The sequence below is a fragment of the Manacus vitellinus genome, unplaced genomic scaffold (genome assembly GCF_001715985.3).
Source record: "Manacus vitellinus isolate BGI_N305 unplaced genomic scaffold, ASM171598v3 scaffold_2_pilon, whole genome shotgun sequence".
Classification (NCBI taxonomy): Eukaryota; Metazoa; Chordata; class Aves; order Passeriformes; family Pipridae; genus Manacus; species Manacus vitellinus.
In genome coordinates this window covers 7,487,325-7,501,347 of record NW_021940208.1, presented here as the reverse complement: position 1 = coordinate 7,501,347, position 14,023 = coordinate 7,487,325, and the positions used below count along the sequence as shown (strand labels likewise).

Sequence of the window (14,023 nt, the reverse complement as noted above, 5' to 3'; positions counted from 1 at the left end):
GATGTTACCTGAAGGTTGTTGTCTGGGAAGCTGTTGAGTGGCTTCCCCATCAGGGCACACTGAGCTCAGTGATATGTGTGTGTACGTAGCTTCCCTGCTCTCCCAGCCCAAGCCATACTAGTACAAAAGGAGATCTTAGTCTGACAGAAATATGGGACTTGCACATCACATACAGCCATGCAGCCAGAGACATAAAATTATTAAGTTTTTGGTGTTTTTAGAGGATTCCACAGTTGTGCCACAAACACTCAACAAGGCCCAAACCAGACTGATTTTTGGGGGTGTTTTACTGCCTGTTCTCCCTTCTTCCCCTCCCCTCCATCCTATATGGTATCTCCATTTTGCATCCCCAGTTTCCACCCACCACGTTTGAGCTAAGTGCCAAGAGAGAGGTAAATTGGTCACACATTCTGTCCTGCTCCTGGCTCTCCTGTGGGCCCATGGTGAGACCAGGAGGTATCTTAAAGATACACTCAGGGGGATCACCTGTGTTGCTACATCTGTAGCCTCCACAGATCTTTTGCCAAGGTGACCCAGCCTGGAGTATTCCAGTTTCCCTGTTCTTCAGTGACCTGAGCAAAATAATCCACCTCTCTGGGAAGAGGCATGAAATGCAAGTTACCGAGATAATGCATTCCCAGGTGCCAGCCCTAAATGTCCTTCATTAACAAAAATTGCCTTGAATTTCAGGTCTGGGGATTTGACTGTGCTAAGGTCTCAGAGCAACTCATTTGCTAACGTGCTGTTGTTTCCTCTTTAGGGAATTCCCAATGAAAGCTGGAGGCTGACCAAGATTAATGAGCGCTATGAGCTCTGTGATACATACCCTGCCATTCTAGCTGTGCCTGTAAGCATTCCCGATGAAGAATTAAAGAGAGTAGCATCTTTCAGATCAAGAGGACGCATACCAGTGAGTGGGACAAAGGAAGCCACTTTGATATGGTTTTGTTACACATACCTTTGGGCAATAAATAATACCAAGATCAGGCTTTGTAGATTGCAGGGAGCCAGTAAATGGTCAGTGGATAATAAAAGTCACAACAACACGTTTGAGGACTTAGAAAAGCAGCAGTATCTGCTGGAACTACTGTTGTGAAAGAGATGTAGACTAAACCAAAATGAGAAGATAAGATAATTTAGCTCAACTCAGACCAAATCTCCGTTCAATTCCTGAGAAACACAAAGCAGCCCTATTGGGCTCCTTACAACTGTCTGGCCGGATAGAGGAATACTTAGTGATACTCTTGATGAGAATGCTTGTTAAATGAAATTAAGACAAAATACATTATTATGATGATTATTTCAGCAGTAACTGAAAATGTACTGGTTTACTTCTAAAGTTTGTAGAAAATTCTATCTGTTCCTAAAGTACTTAACTTTGACATGGTATAACATAAAGTAAGACATAGCCCACACAGTGACTCACACAACAGCCAGAAAAACAGTTTGCATCATATTTAAAAGTCAAATTATTTGGTCACCTTTTGTTTGTTCAAACTTTGGGAATGCCACAAGAATGAATAAGGACAGAAGAGTTCATTCTTTCATTCAGCTGTGATTTAGTAGAATCCAACCTTCTGGAACCAGCTAATACGTGATGGGATCCCAGACCAAGCCATTACAGGTGAAACACTTCACTAGTTTAATGAATCCCATTTTTCCTTCATTTATTTCCCATTTGTTTTCAAAGGTCTTGTCATGGATTCACCCAGAAAGTCAAGCAACGATCACTCGCTGTAGCCAGCCAATGGTGGGAGTGAGCGGCAAGCGAAGCAAGGAAGATGAAAAGTACCTTCAAGCCATCATGGATTCTAATGCTCAGTCTCATAAAATCTTCATATTTGATGCAAGGCCTAGTGTGAATGCTGTAGCCAATAAGGTCGGGTGCTTTTTCCTCTGTCTAAAACTGGGAATGTAATAATTTAGAGCACGTTTCCCACCTCAACCTCATATTATTCTTAAGGATCACAAGAGGGTTTTCCCTTGGGCAAATCTGCATGCAATGAGTTGATTCTCTAGACAGACTTTTATACCTGCACTGATATTTGTAAGATATCAATGTGACTACTAAAGATCCATTATATTAATCTTGGATGGGAAATGAAATTGCAAGGGGGACAAAAAATGAAGTAATACTGAGGTCAAACTCTAACCCTCTGGATCTTGTGTATCACCATTTTCCACTTCACATGGTTGGAAAACTGCTTCCTCTTAAAAGCACCAGCACTCTGTCCCTGTTAACTGTGGGAGCAGGGAACACTCAGTACTTCTGAAAATCAGGCATCATGATTTTTATTTCAAAATATAGCTGGGGATAGCTAATGTCTAGGAATGTTCCTCTGTTCCTTCTGCTGTTATAGAATCATAGAATTCTTTGGGTTGGAAAAAACCTTTAAAGGTCATCTAGTCCAACCCTCCCCTGCTGTGGGCAAGGGAATCTTCCACTAGACCAGGTTGCTCAGAGCCTTGTCCTTCCTGACCTTGAATGCTTCCAGGAATGAGGCATCTACCACTGTTCTGGGAAACCTCTTCTAGTGTTTTAGCACCCTCAGTGTAAAAAACTTCTTTATATCTAGTCTGAATCTACTCTCTTTTAGTTTTAAACCATTAGCCCTTGTCCTGTCACACCAGGCCCTACTAAAACATCTGTCCCCATCTTTCTTGTAAGCCCCTTTTAAGCACTGGAAGGCTGCCGTAAGGTCTCCCCGGAGACTTCTCAACCTTTCTCATAGGAGAGGTGCTTAAGCTCTCTGGTCATTTTTGTGGTCCTCCTCTGGACTCACAATTCCATGTCTTTCCTGTGCTGAGGACTCCAGAGCTGAATGCAGTACACCAGGTGAGGTCTCACAAGGGCACAGTAGAGGGGCAGAATCACCACCCTCAGAGCACAATCACCTGCTGGCCATTTGGGTTTTTATGCAGCCCAGGATACAATTGGCTTCCTGGGCTGCAAGCACACATTGCCAGCTCATGCCCAGCCTCTCATCCAGCAGCACCCCTCAGTCCTTCTCTGCAGGGCTGCTCTCATTTTGCTCATCCGCCAGCCTGTGTTGATACCAGGGGTTGCCCTGACACAGGTGACACCTTGCACCTGGACTTGTTAAACCTCATGAGGTTCCCATGGACCCTCTTCTCGAGCCTCTCCAGGTCCCTCTGGATGGCATCCTATCCTTCAGGTATGTCAACATCACCACTCATATTGGTGTCATCTGCAAAATTCCTGAGAGTGCACTTGATCCCTTTGTCTATGTCATTGATGAAGGTATTAAATAACACTGGTCCAAATACCAGTGATGTCCCCTCAGGGACACCACTTGTCACTCACTGGACATTGAGCCATTGACAACTACCCTCTGGCTGTGACCATCCAATTCCTCATCCACCCAACTGTCGGCCACGCAGGACTTGCCCTTGCTGAAGCTGTGCTGGCTGTCTCAAATCACCCCCTGGTCCTCCATGTGTTATAGCATAGCTTCCAGGAGGATCTCTTCCATGATCTTGCCAGGCACAGAGGTGAGGAGGACAGGTCAGTAGTTTCAGTGTTCATCTTTCTACCCTTTTAAAAATTGTGTTTCATGCCATCACTTTAAGCTCTGTATTAATGGTAGAACTGCTTTGTTGCACTAAAGCTCATTTTTTCTCTTTTTTTTTTTTTTTTAAGTCTGCCTTTCCCACTGCTTAGGAAAGGCAATTAGTGTGTGGGTTATACTCCTCTCTAATAGTATGTTAAATTTTTAAATGATAGAATAACGAATGTAATGAGCTAGCAACTTGAATGGAGATAAATGATAATTACAGAGGAAAAGAAGGTTTGTAATGTGGTATTCTTTGGTAAAAATTATAGCATTCATTAGCTATTGCAGGAAAGAGACACAAAGTGTGCTCGTGTACATGTTTGGTCCCAGTTGTAAGATAAAGCCAGTGTTTTCTGCCTGCTTTAGGTAGCCTGTGGTATTTTGTCAGCTGCTGTTTGCTCAGGACAAATGTCCAGGATAAAGTATAAAATATTTTTTTGCTTAATGATTTGTCTGTGGATTTTGTTCTTCAGGCTAAAGGAGGGGGCTATGAGAGCGAGGATGCCTATCAGAATGCAGAATTAGTGTTCCTGGACATTCACAATATTCATGTTATGAGAGAGTCGCTGAGAAAACTGAAAGAAATTGTGTATCCCAATATCGAGGAGACTCACTGGCTGTCTAATTTAGAGTCAACTCACTGGCTAGAGCATATCAAGGTATGCATGTCTGCATCCAGTGCATGTGGCTGAGCAACCACAAGTCCTTACCAGTCTGTTCACTGGAAAGATATCCAGAGCTAACTCCAGGATTTTCCATTCATGGTAAATTTAAAGACTTAGAATTTGTTTTCTATTTGTGAACAACTAAAACCATAGTTTCTTGGAGTGAGGAATCTTGAGAATGGAAGAGGGACAAGAGAGGGGCCTGAAATACTGAAAGATGGTGTTTTGGAAATGAAATATTCCAAAATGAGGTGTTCCTGGGTAATGTGTTCCTGTGAAAATTCTGGTTAGAGCTCAGGAGTCCCAGAGTTTCCAAGGTCTTGACTCAGGGATCCTTGTCATCCTAGTGTTACTGCCTGGTCCAGACCAGCAAATGCTGGGAGTTTGTGCCCTGTCAGCCTTTCAGGAATCCAAGCAGAGTCAGAATGAGGAGGCAAAATGTTTCAGCTTCTGCAGATGTGGGTTTTCAAATTAAGTTCTTTCTCTTCTAAAAATGTCTAGTTTACATTGTTGCTCTGCTAAAGCAGACGGGCAGATCTGCTCCTGGAGCAGCTGCAAGGTGATGGCCATTTTGTATTCATGTCACACACAAAATACTCCTATGTTTAAATCCTGACCTGTCCAAGGACTGAGCTTAAGCAAAGGCTCTTCTAGAGTTGTGCTTACACTACAGTATAGATGTGTTGTCATCTTGTTTGACTAAAACATGTGTTCACAGTTTGCTGTCCTAGTTACAAAGTAGTTGGAACTGATTTACCATTCTGCTTGAGGCAAACAGAGCCCTTGGTTTGTCCTGTGTTGTCACTAGGCATTTTTCATTCATAGTTTCTGTTCCAAAGAGGTTTTGTAATTTGTTTTTTTCCTTGTCCTAGCTCATTCTTGCTGGAGCCCTCCGGATTGCTGACAAAGTAGAGTCAGGGAAGACATCTGTGGTTGTACATTGCAGTGATGGTTGGGACCGGACAGCCCAGCTCACCTCTCTCTCTCTGCTCATGTTGGATGGCTACTACCGAACTATCAGGGGCTTTGAAGTCCTGGTGGAGAAGGAGTGGCTAAGCTTTGGCCACAGATTTCAGATGGTGAGTCACTAGCCCTTGGAAGGCACTATATGGAAAGTTATTGTCCCCCTTGAAGGATTTCAAAGGAGTTTAGCCGTTCTTGTGAGAAGTTTCCTGGCTGAAGACAGGTGAAAGATGCTGCTGCTGTTTTCTGCCTATAATTCCAGTAATCTTTTAACTTCCTTGGAGACTGTATTGGTTAGGTAGGAGGCACAGGAGGTATTAAATCTCTCAGGTGTCTTGACTGACATGTCATGTTTCCATGATTAGGCTTGAACTAACAGTGTGCTTTGGGTGCAGGGTTGGCATTTCTGCTGGGAGTTGGCTGAGACCACTGGGGTATTTTTTTCTTCCTTTACAGTTCATTCCATTTTCTGAGACTGTTAGGCCACTGTCATCAGAAATGCCTTGGTATTGAAGAGTTTGGAGAATTTGGTTATGACCTTGACCTCACGTTTTCTTCAGGCACACTTTATTTTTGTGGAGGCTTCTAATTGCCTAGGTTTGATCAGCAGTTTGAGCCTGGACCAAGAGTAGCTTGTGGTTGTGTCCCTGTAGCTGGCAGAGAGGCAGCTTTGTGGGCTTGTGACACAGCAATTTGTTATGGTTTGCACTGATGGGAACTGAGAGAGCCTTTCAGTAGTATTCTTTCAGTCTTTGTTCCTATTGTGTTTTGCTTGTAGCTGTTTTCTAGTGGTTGTTTAATTTTGGCAAGGGCTAGAGCAAGGTCTTTTTACAGCACTTGCAGTGATGAGTTGCATTGTCAAATGCTCTGAGGAAGGTGGGGAAACTGAGGCACTAAAGCAACTGAGGTTCTGCTGCAGCAAAACTTGTTATCTGGTGTTTGAACAACAACTGTTTTAGCTTCTTCCCTGTCTAGACAAGGAAGATAATGATAGTGATTTCCTTTGGTGAGGGGTGAACAGCATTAAGGAAGAGGTAGAGATCTCTGTTACATACATGTTCTTGTTCTTTGTACGGTACTTGGGGCTCCTGGTAATACATAACCATTAATGTACTATAGTAGTTATGAGGAACCCTGCCTCACGTCTTGGCCACACAGCATGGTCAGGGTTGGAGGCCTACTTCTGGGAATAGTGTCATCACTGCCTCTCTTGAGGTGGCTGGAGATGGGCTGGGCTAGTGTTTGTACAGCACTTGGAAGCTGCGAGGTGTTGCGTGACAGTTATCGCCACATGCCGTGCCTGTAGGTAGTGTTTAGATCGAGCACAATGTACTACTGAAGTAGCCAGGACGACAGCTGCAACTGAAGCAAAAAGCATTCTCATTTTTTTTCCTTCTGAACTTTAGCTTTTAACTGAAATCAGTGCCAGCACAGCATCTGGAGCCTCTACTCAAACAGCCCTTGTTTTAATTTAGCACGAAAATATCCCCATAAAGAATTTTCACTTCAGAGATGAGGGGAGTAGTTATCCTTTCCTCCTTTACTCACTGATATGGACAAAGCAAAATCAAGACTCGTTTGAAGCTTTTTAAAGCTGTTGGTAAAGGTTTGGGTGACTGGCAGGAGATCCCAGCAGCTTCCCTGTGAAGCCCTGTACAACTCCTGTTCTTTGTCCTGCTCTGTTTCAGAGGGTTGGCCACGGAGATAAGAATCATGCAGACGCTGATCGCTCTCCTGTCTTCCTCCAGTTCATCGACTGTGTCTGGCAAATGACAAGACAGGTAAATTGCTGGGTGGCTACAAAGCCAGTGTACCAAGACATGGCACAGTGTCTGGACACAAGAATGATTTCCAAACTGACCATTACAGGCTCTCCTTCCTGGGCTTGTACTCTTGTTTTGACTCTGGCAACAAGTTTTTTGGGAGTCTGTTTAGCAAAGGGCCTGAATGCACAAATGCACTGGAAGACCACAATGTTGGCTTGCATCATATGACTTTGTCAGTGGGTGCTGCTTGCCCACATGCTGCTAGAATAAATGTGAGCTTGGGAGAAGCTTGCATCATCCTGAAAAAGGTGACAGCTGCCTCACACTTAGCATAGGCAGGAACAGACATCCCAGCCATCCTCAGTAGCCCACTGTGCCTTCAGAAGCATAAGTGACTTGTCTTGCTAATATAAGTCCCAAGCAGGGTGGGTGCAGACAGATCCCTGTTGCCTCTGCTCAAGCTGATCCCATAACCAAACCTGCAGCAAGACATGCTCTGTTTTAGCTTCCTCTGAAGGCAGACGTACTGCTCCCAATTCATACATGATGTACAGAGCTGAGTGCCTCACTTCAGGCTGGGTGTGGCAAAGGTACAGTCCAGGAGAGTTCTCCTATGTTTGGGAGGTTTTCCCCCAGGTATGTGGGACCGGGAAGGTTTTTTGTGTCTTCTGTGGCACAAATGTCAGCTGTGGTCAGGCAGTTCAGTGAAAAAAAATTAGGCTTATCATGGATTAAACCAGGAGAAATAGGAAAGAAGGATGCCACTATATATGAAGCATACCATATGCACACAGAGAGAAAAAGAGGCTTTACCATCATTGAAGTCACTTTCATCATGCTCTCCTTCATTGCTCCTAAAAGCAGGCATCCTGACCTGCAGCTGGTGAGGTCAGGATGTTGCAACTGGGGCAGCCTGGGAAGAGAAGGATGGTTGTGAGAGAAGGCGGCCTCCTTCTCTCCTCTTCATTGCCCCAGCATGTGTTTGCAGTTCAGTGCATGTATTCTTAGTGACCCTTTGCGGAGCTTCAGTTTTCCCTGTCTCGGGTCTGATTGTTTCTGCATGGAACTTCAACAACATGGCCTGTGCTCATACACCTGTTCCTCCTGCTGACCTGTATTGCAAGATTCCTCCCTGCTGTTCCCTCTGGGAAGTGCTGCGTTACACACATGACTTATTTCCCTTTGGCCCTGGGAAATTTCCACTTTTTTTAATGCATTATTTGACATGTGCCTTTCGTTCACAGTCTGGTTGCATGGTCTGTCATGAGGGGCAGACGTAGCAGGGCAAGCTTCAGTTTGAAGCAGCACTGAGTGTGTATAAACACAGTGGTCTAACTCTTCAGACCTCTGGCTTTTGCTCAAAATTCCTCTCTGCAACTGCAAAGCAGCTTTCCAAGAGAGAAACTCTTGCTTCTAGAAGGAGCAAATAAGACCCTGAATATCCAGCCAGGCAGAGAACAGGGACAAATCAAGAGGCCAACTCCTTACCAAGACTACAGAGTGGGAAAAAAGTTTATTTTCCTTTGTTAAAATCCCAACCTAATTTTCTGTTTCTGACTGAAGTTTCCTACAGCATTTGAATTCAATGAGTACTTCCTAATCACCATCCTGGATCACCTGTACAGCTGTTTGTTTGGGACCTTCCTGTGCAGCAGTGAGCAGCAGAGAGTGAAAGAGGTAAGACGGCTTTTCTCCGAGGTGAAAGCCTGTTCCTGGGATGGCTTTAGCTCACCACATACTGTTAGGGAAGTTGGTTCCTCACTCAAAGATAGTGGTAGATGTGGGTCTGGGAAATGCCAAGCCCTGTCTCAACAGCTGGGACCTGGGGTTTTCCTGTTTGCACAGCCTGCTGTCTGTTGGAAACTTCACATTTCAGAGCAACACCATCTCCCTTCTGCACAGTGCTTCCACTTTCAGTTGCTCACTATGGTTGAAGAGCTCCTAGTGTCTCCCAGGTAGTGGAAATGCAGTTTTGCTTTGAACTTTAGTTTAATGTAGCCTTTTCTGTGGAAACTGGTACCTTTTTGTCGTCTTCTTTTCCTTGAAGTGGTTCCTTTCAGGTGCTTTTAACTACAAAGAGTGTGCTGTCATTCTGCACACATAACTGGTCTTAATGTGTGTCTTTGCTGTGCTTGCATTTTTCCTGGAGATGACAATGCTCCTAGTATTAGTAAGGACGTGCCTCTATGTCCTGCCACAAGCCAGCTCTGCCCTGCAGTCTGGTTGAGGTTTATTTGCCAAGGGAGGAGCATATAGATGTGTACATTCAGACCCAGTCTGGAATCAGAAGGAAAAGCAGTGACACTCACTCAGTCTCACCTACCTAGAAATGAGGCATTCTGTCACCAAAGTGCTGCAGCCTAACAGCACAGAGGTATGTTAGGGCAGTGCTGCGTGGACCTGATGTGATCATATTTGATAGCACTTCTGTTAAAAAAACCCAAACAATAAAACCTAACTGTAATATAAAAATGATAGCATTTTACTGTAGTGAAATCAGGATCCCTGTTTCTCTGGAATCAGCAGTGATTGAATAATTGTAATTTCCAGAAAACAAAATCTGCATGCTGTTTGCATGTGGCTTTTTTTTTAAAGGCCTCAGCCTAGTGAAGTACTTAATCTAGGAGGTACTTCAACAGTGGTTTCAGTGGGGCTATTCACAGGTCTAATTATTCCACTCGATCAGGGCCTAAGTCAAATGTTTTCTTCATTTCCTTTGCAATTAAATACTCCAGCAAGTCCTTGAGGAGCACTTTAAAGAAGTGAAGTTTAACTAAAGCATTGAGAGTTCACATGCTAGTGTCCTCTTGCTGTGCCAATGGCAATTCCTGGTCTGTGTTGGCAGCTGGGTGGTTAAGAGGGGTTGTTCTGTGCCAGGGCATGTGTATGCCTGCCTGCATCCATGTGCTTTTAGTACAATAACCACATCAAAAGAACAGGTTTGGGGGTTTTTAAGCTACAAAAAAGCAACCAGCTCCGTATTAATGACAGGCATATGTCTATGCTGCTACAGTTTGTAGATAACTGGAATTTGTACGGCAAATAAAGCTTCCTCCACCCCCTTCCCTTACAGAGCCTTCCAAAAAAGACCGTATCACTTTGGTCTTACATCAACAGCCAACTGGAAGACTTTACTAACCCCCTGTACGTGAGCTACTCCAACCATGTCCTGTATCCTGTGGCCAGCATGCGCCACCTCGAGCTGTGGGTCGGCTACTACATCCGCTGGAACCCCAGGATGAAGCCTCAGGTGTGTCTTCCACGAATCCTACATCTGTTTCCCTCTGTGCTAGTACTGATATTGTTATTTTGGAGTTCAAGATCTTTGAAGCACGAGATGTATAAACTTATGCTGCCACTGCTTAAATTTAAAAACAAAAGCCTAAATTCAAATGCCAGCAAGAGTGAGCAGCACCTACAGCTGGCTGGTGTAGGTGCTCAGCTTGTGAAATCTGCAGGAGCTGGATATACTCAGCAATGTGGAAAATTTCTCACTTAGAATATGGGAAAAACCTCTGAATTCTCTTCACAAAAGAATCCCAAGACTTCCCTGGATGTAGGATTCTAGATAGGATTTTTGGGACTCTATTTAGGCTACTAGCAACAAGAACCTGGTGCTTTGCTTTGGCTGCCTGAGGCACAGGGGTCTGGCTGCAGCCCTGTTACACCCCTGACCCCAGCCAGCAGGGACACTGGCTCACCCCAGGGCAGGCACCTCAAACAAGCACACTGAACATGGCCCTGAAGGCTGACATCACTTTTTAGGAGGAAGGGACAAAATTTCCCAGATTGCTTCTGTGCCCAACTGCAGTTGACAGCTTTGCAATTCTGGGGTGTTAGATACAGGAACCAAACAACCACTTTACAGTCAGAACCATGCAAAAACATTTAGATGAATCTGTATTTTTTTTTTTCCCCTAAAACTCTGAAATAATGTCCAGGCCAATATGCCATGGCCAGCATCCCCCAGAAACGTCAGTTTGGCAATTGTCATCTTTCAACATATACACTGTTTTGTTTAGCCACCATTGCACTGTGCACATTGGATCAAAATGAGCATCTCAAAGCCAGAGCAACTACGCTGTACCCCAGGCGTGTGACTCATAATACTCGTGTATGACCCCCCCCTTCTCTCAGAGCTGTGTGTAAGGTCAGCAACAGTGTTTTGTGGTTCGGGCTTCCACTTCCACACTTACCTCCCAGCACTCAGCTACACGTTTTCTTACAGGAACCTGTCCATAATCGCTACAAGGAGCTTCTGGCCAAGCGGGCCGAGCTGCAGAAGAAAGTAGAGGAACTGCAGAGAGAAATCACCAACCGTTCCACCTCATCCTCAGAGAGAGCCGGCTCTCCTGCACAGTGTGTTGCTCCTGTACAGACAGTTGTATAATACAGACTTCTTGCTGAGTACCTTCCCAGGACCACGGGGGCAACTTTTCTGAAGCCCTCTGGATTTCCAGCATGGTACCTGGGGGATGCCAACCTATTTATTTATTTCTCTCCAGGGTAATTTATTAGTACTGTAGCACTAGAGAAAGCTTAAGCAAAAAACAACAGACAAGGCCCCCTATGCAATTAAATCTTCTCAGTGGCTAGCTTATAATACAAGCCAATTGCACTTGCCACCTAAAAGAAAACTAAATTGCTCTTTGCTCACTGATGTGCTGGAAATCACTTGGCTTTAAAGAGAGACGCTGCACTAGAATGAAGTACTAAGGAGGAAAAACATCAACTCAGAAGTTTGAAAGGTCTCCCCTTTGCTTAAAGGAAAGACTAAATCTGACTTTGTGTTGGAGCCTGAAATGCAGCTGTAACAGCACAAACCCTCTCCTATTAATGTCTGCACAGCAGTGTGAATGAGGGCATTTGCCAGCACACTTGGAGACAAACAGTGATAGTGTCTGAAACATATCACTCCGTTCACCTTGATCTAGATCATAGGAAGCCATGCAAATGATGCCTTAAAGAAAGGGCAGCTCCTCCCAATAAACACAATGGTAGAGGAGAAACCTACAGGACCTGATTTTGTAGGATGTTTACTTCCATCCCTGCAACTCTAGAATCTCACTTACAGTTTACAGTGGGTGTGCCAGGATGCAACTTAAGCACCTTTATTTCCTAGGGAGGGAGGAGCACAACGTGGCTCCCCTGGGCTTTCCACAGCTCCTCTGGCCTCCTGTGCCTCATAGTCACCAGGGGAAAGGTAGTGGAATTCCACAGGGCATGTGTGAACTGCTGGGATCAGCCATTACATTTTGCTTGGGTAAGCATAATTAGTGACTTTAATGCTTCTGTGCAGGATCATAGTGGTGTACTTACAGTATTTCGGTGTTGTTAACTAATGAAAACAACTGTACATCAACCAAAGACGCCTTTTTGCCTGCATTCCAACTGCTGCTTAAGGTTATTCTGGCAGACCTAACATCTTAGCCAGTTTCTGAGCTCTACATTTAGGCCTTTTTCAGCGTAGTCTGCTTCAAGAATTAGCATCACTTGACTAAACTCAAGTTGAAATTCAGTTTTAATATAAAATTTTACTGCAAAACGGGGGATAAAATACACACTTGGTAAAACCATGACTTCCCCATTGTTCTTCCAAACAGGTAAACACAGGGCTGTAGAAGACTGAGCTTACAGGGAAGGCACTTAGCTATGTGCAAGGCTGCTTCTCACTTCCATGCTAAGGAGGAGGGCACTGCTTGGTGGGGGTTCTTGTGTTGCTCTTTTATGACAGCATCCCATACTGTGGTCACCTGTCAGCATGCTGCTTCACTCAGCTGCTCTTCCACTATAGAGAAGGGCCTTCCAAGAGAGTACAAGAGTGGACCAATTTCCACATAAGATACTGCCTTTCAAAAGCCACATTCCTTCCCAGGCAGTAACAGTAATTTCCCCCTGCAGCCTCCACTTTTGCCTGCTATAATACTGCAATCACCATCTCCATGCTTTACAGAGAAATCCACAGCCACCTTCTGACAAGATGAAAACAGCTGTACAGCATCAGCACATTTGTTATAGGGTGGCCTGAGACATTATGGTTCAACAGTGCAAAAGAATCCACACAAAATACTTCTGAAGGACTTGGATTTGCTTTTAAGGTAAAGGGCAGATCTGCTCTTACGTACAATCACTATACAAGATGGTTCATAGCATTCTTCCATATTAGCAAACTGACTATGTGTGTATATTTTGTTTCTTGATGAAGGCTGTTTGGTTTCGTTAACACTAATAAAAACTGATAAAAGGGTAACATTCCTGTGCTCTTACTTTCAACAGTGTGGTCCTCCAAAGGACTTGCAGAACATGCAAACAAAATAGCATTGCAAGTTTAGTATGTGAAATCCAAATCTCCCTCATTTTTCTGCAGGTGGTCTTGCAAGATGCTAATTTTCAAACTCTAAAATCTAGAATGACAGGAAAACAAAACTAATCTTTGGACAAGTTTCTCTTATCCGACACAGACCAGCTTTAATACAGATACAGTGCTTAGCTGCTCAGTATTATAAAAATAGAATCACAGAATGGTTTGGGCTGGAAGGGACCTTTAAAGACCATCTAGTTTCTAACCCTCTGCCATGGGCAGAGACACTTTTCACTAGACCAGGTTGCTCAGAGCCCCATCCAACATGACTTAAACACTTCCAGGGATGGGGCATCCACAACTTCTCTGAGCAGCCTGTGCTAGTGCCTCACAACCCTCACAGTAATCAATTTCTTCCTAATACCTAATCTAAACCTACCCTCTTTCACTTGAAAGCCACTTCCCCTTGTCCTATCACTACATGCCCTCTACAGCTTTTAGGTACTGGAAGGTGCTGTAAGATCTCCCCAGAGCCTCCTCTTCCCCAGCCTGAACAACTCCAACTCTCTCAGAACCTACTGTCCTAATACACTGTGAAGTGCAGAAATTGATTTTTTAATTGTGAAAGTATTTCACACAAAGTATTCTGAAATACTTACACAACTAAAAAAACCTCCACCATTTCTGCACTTTACGGTGCATTGGCAGAGTAACTTCTGTGTAAAAGGAGCATTCACATTTTTGTATGTAACT

At 44.2% G+C, this 14,023-nt stretch overlaps 1 protein-coding gene across 1 annotated transcript in view; it reads left to right on the top strand.

Annotated features, from left to right (window-relative positions):
• Positions 1–13,219, top strand: part of MTMR2 (myotubularin related protein 2) — a 60,881-nt gene extending 47,662 nt beyond the window's left edge. The window contains exons 8-15 of the mRNA XM_008919324.3: positions 761–910; positions 1,691–1,879; positions 4,049–4,234; positions 5,113–5,319; positions 6,892–6,984; positions 8,533–8,646; positions 10,043–10,219; positions 11,198–13,219. Coding sequence (XP_008917572.2) covers positions 761–910; positions 1,691–1,879; positions 4,049–4,234; positions 5,113–5,319; positions 6,892–6,984; positions 8,533–8,646; positions 10,043–10,219; positions 11,198–11,359 — 1,278 coding nt within the window. The 3' untranslated portion in view covers positions 11,360–13,219. The remainder of the gene's footprint in view (positions 1–760; positions 911–1,690; positions 1,880–4,048; positions 4,235–5,112; positions 5,320–6,891; positions 6,985–8,532; positions 8,647–10,042; positions 10,220–11,197) is intronic.
• Positions 13,220–14,023: the final 804 nt, after the last annotated feature.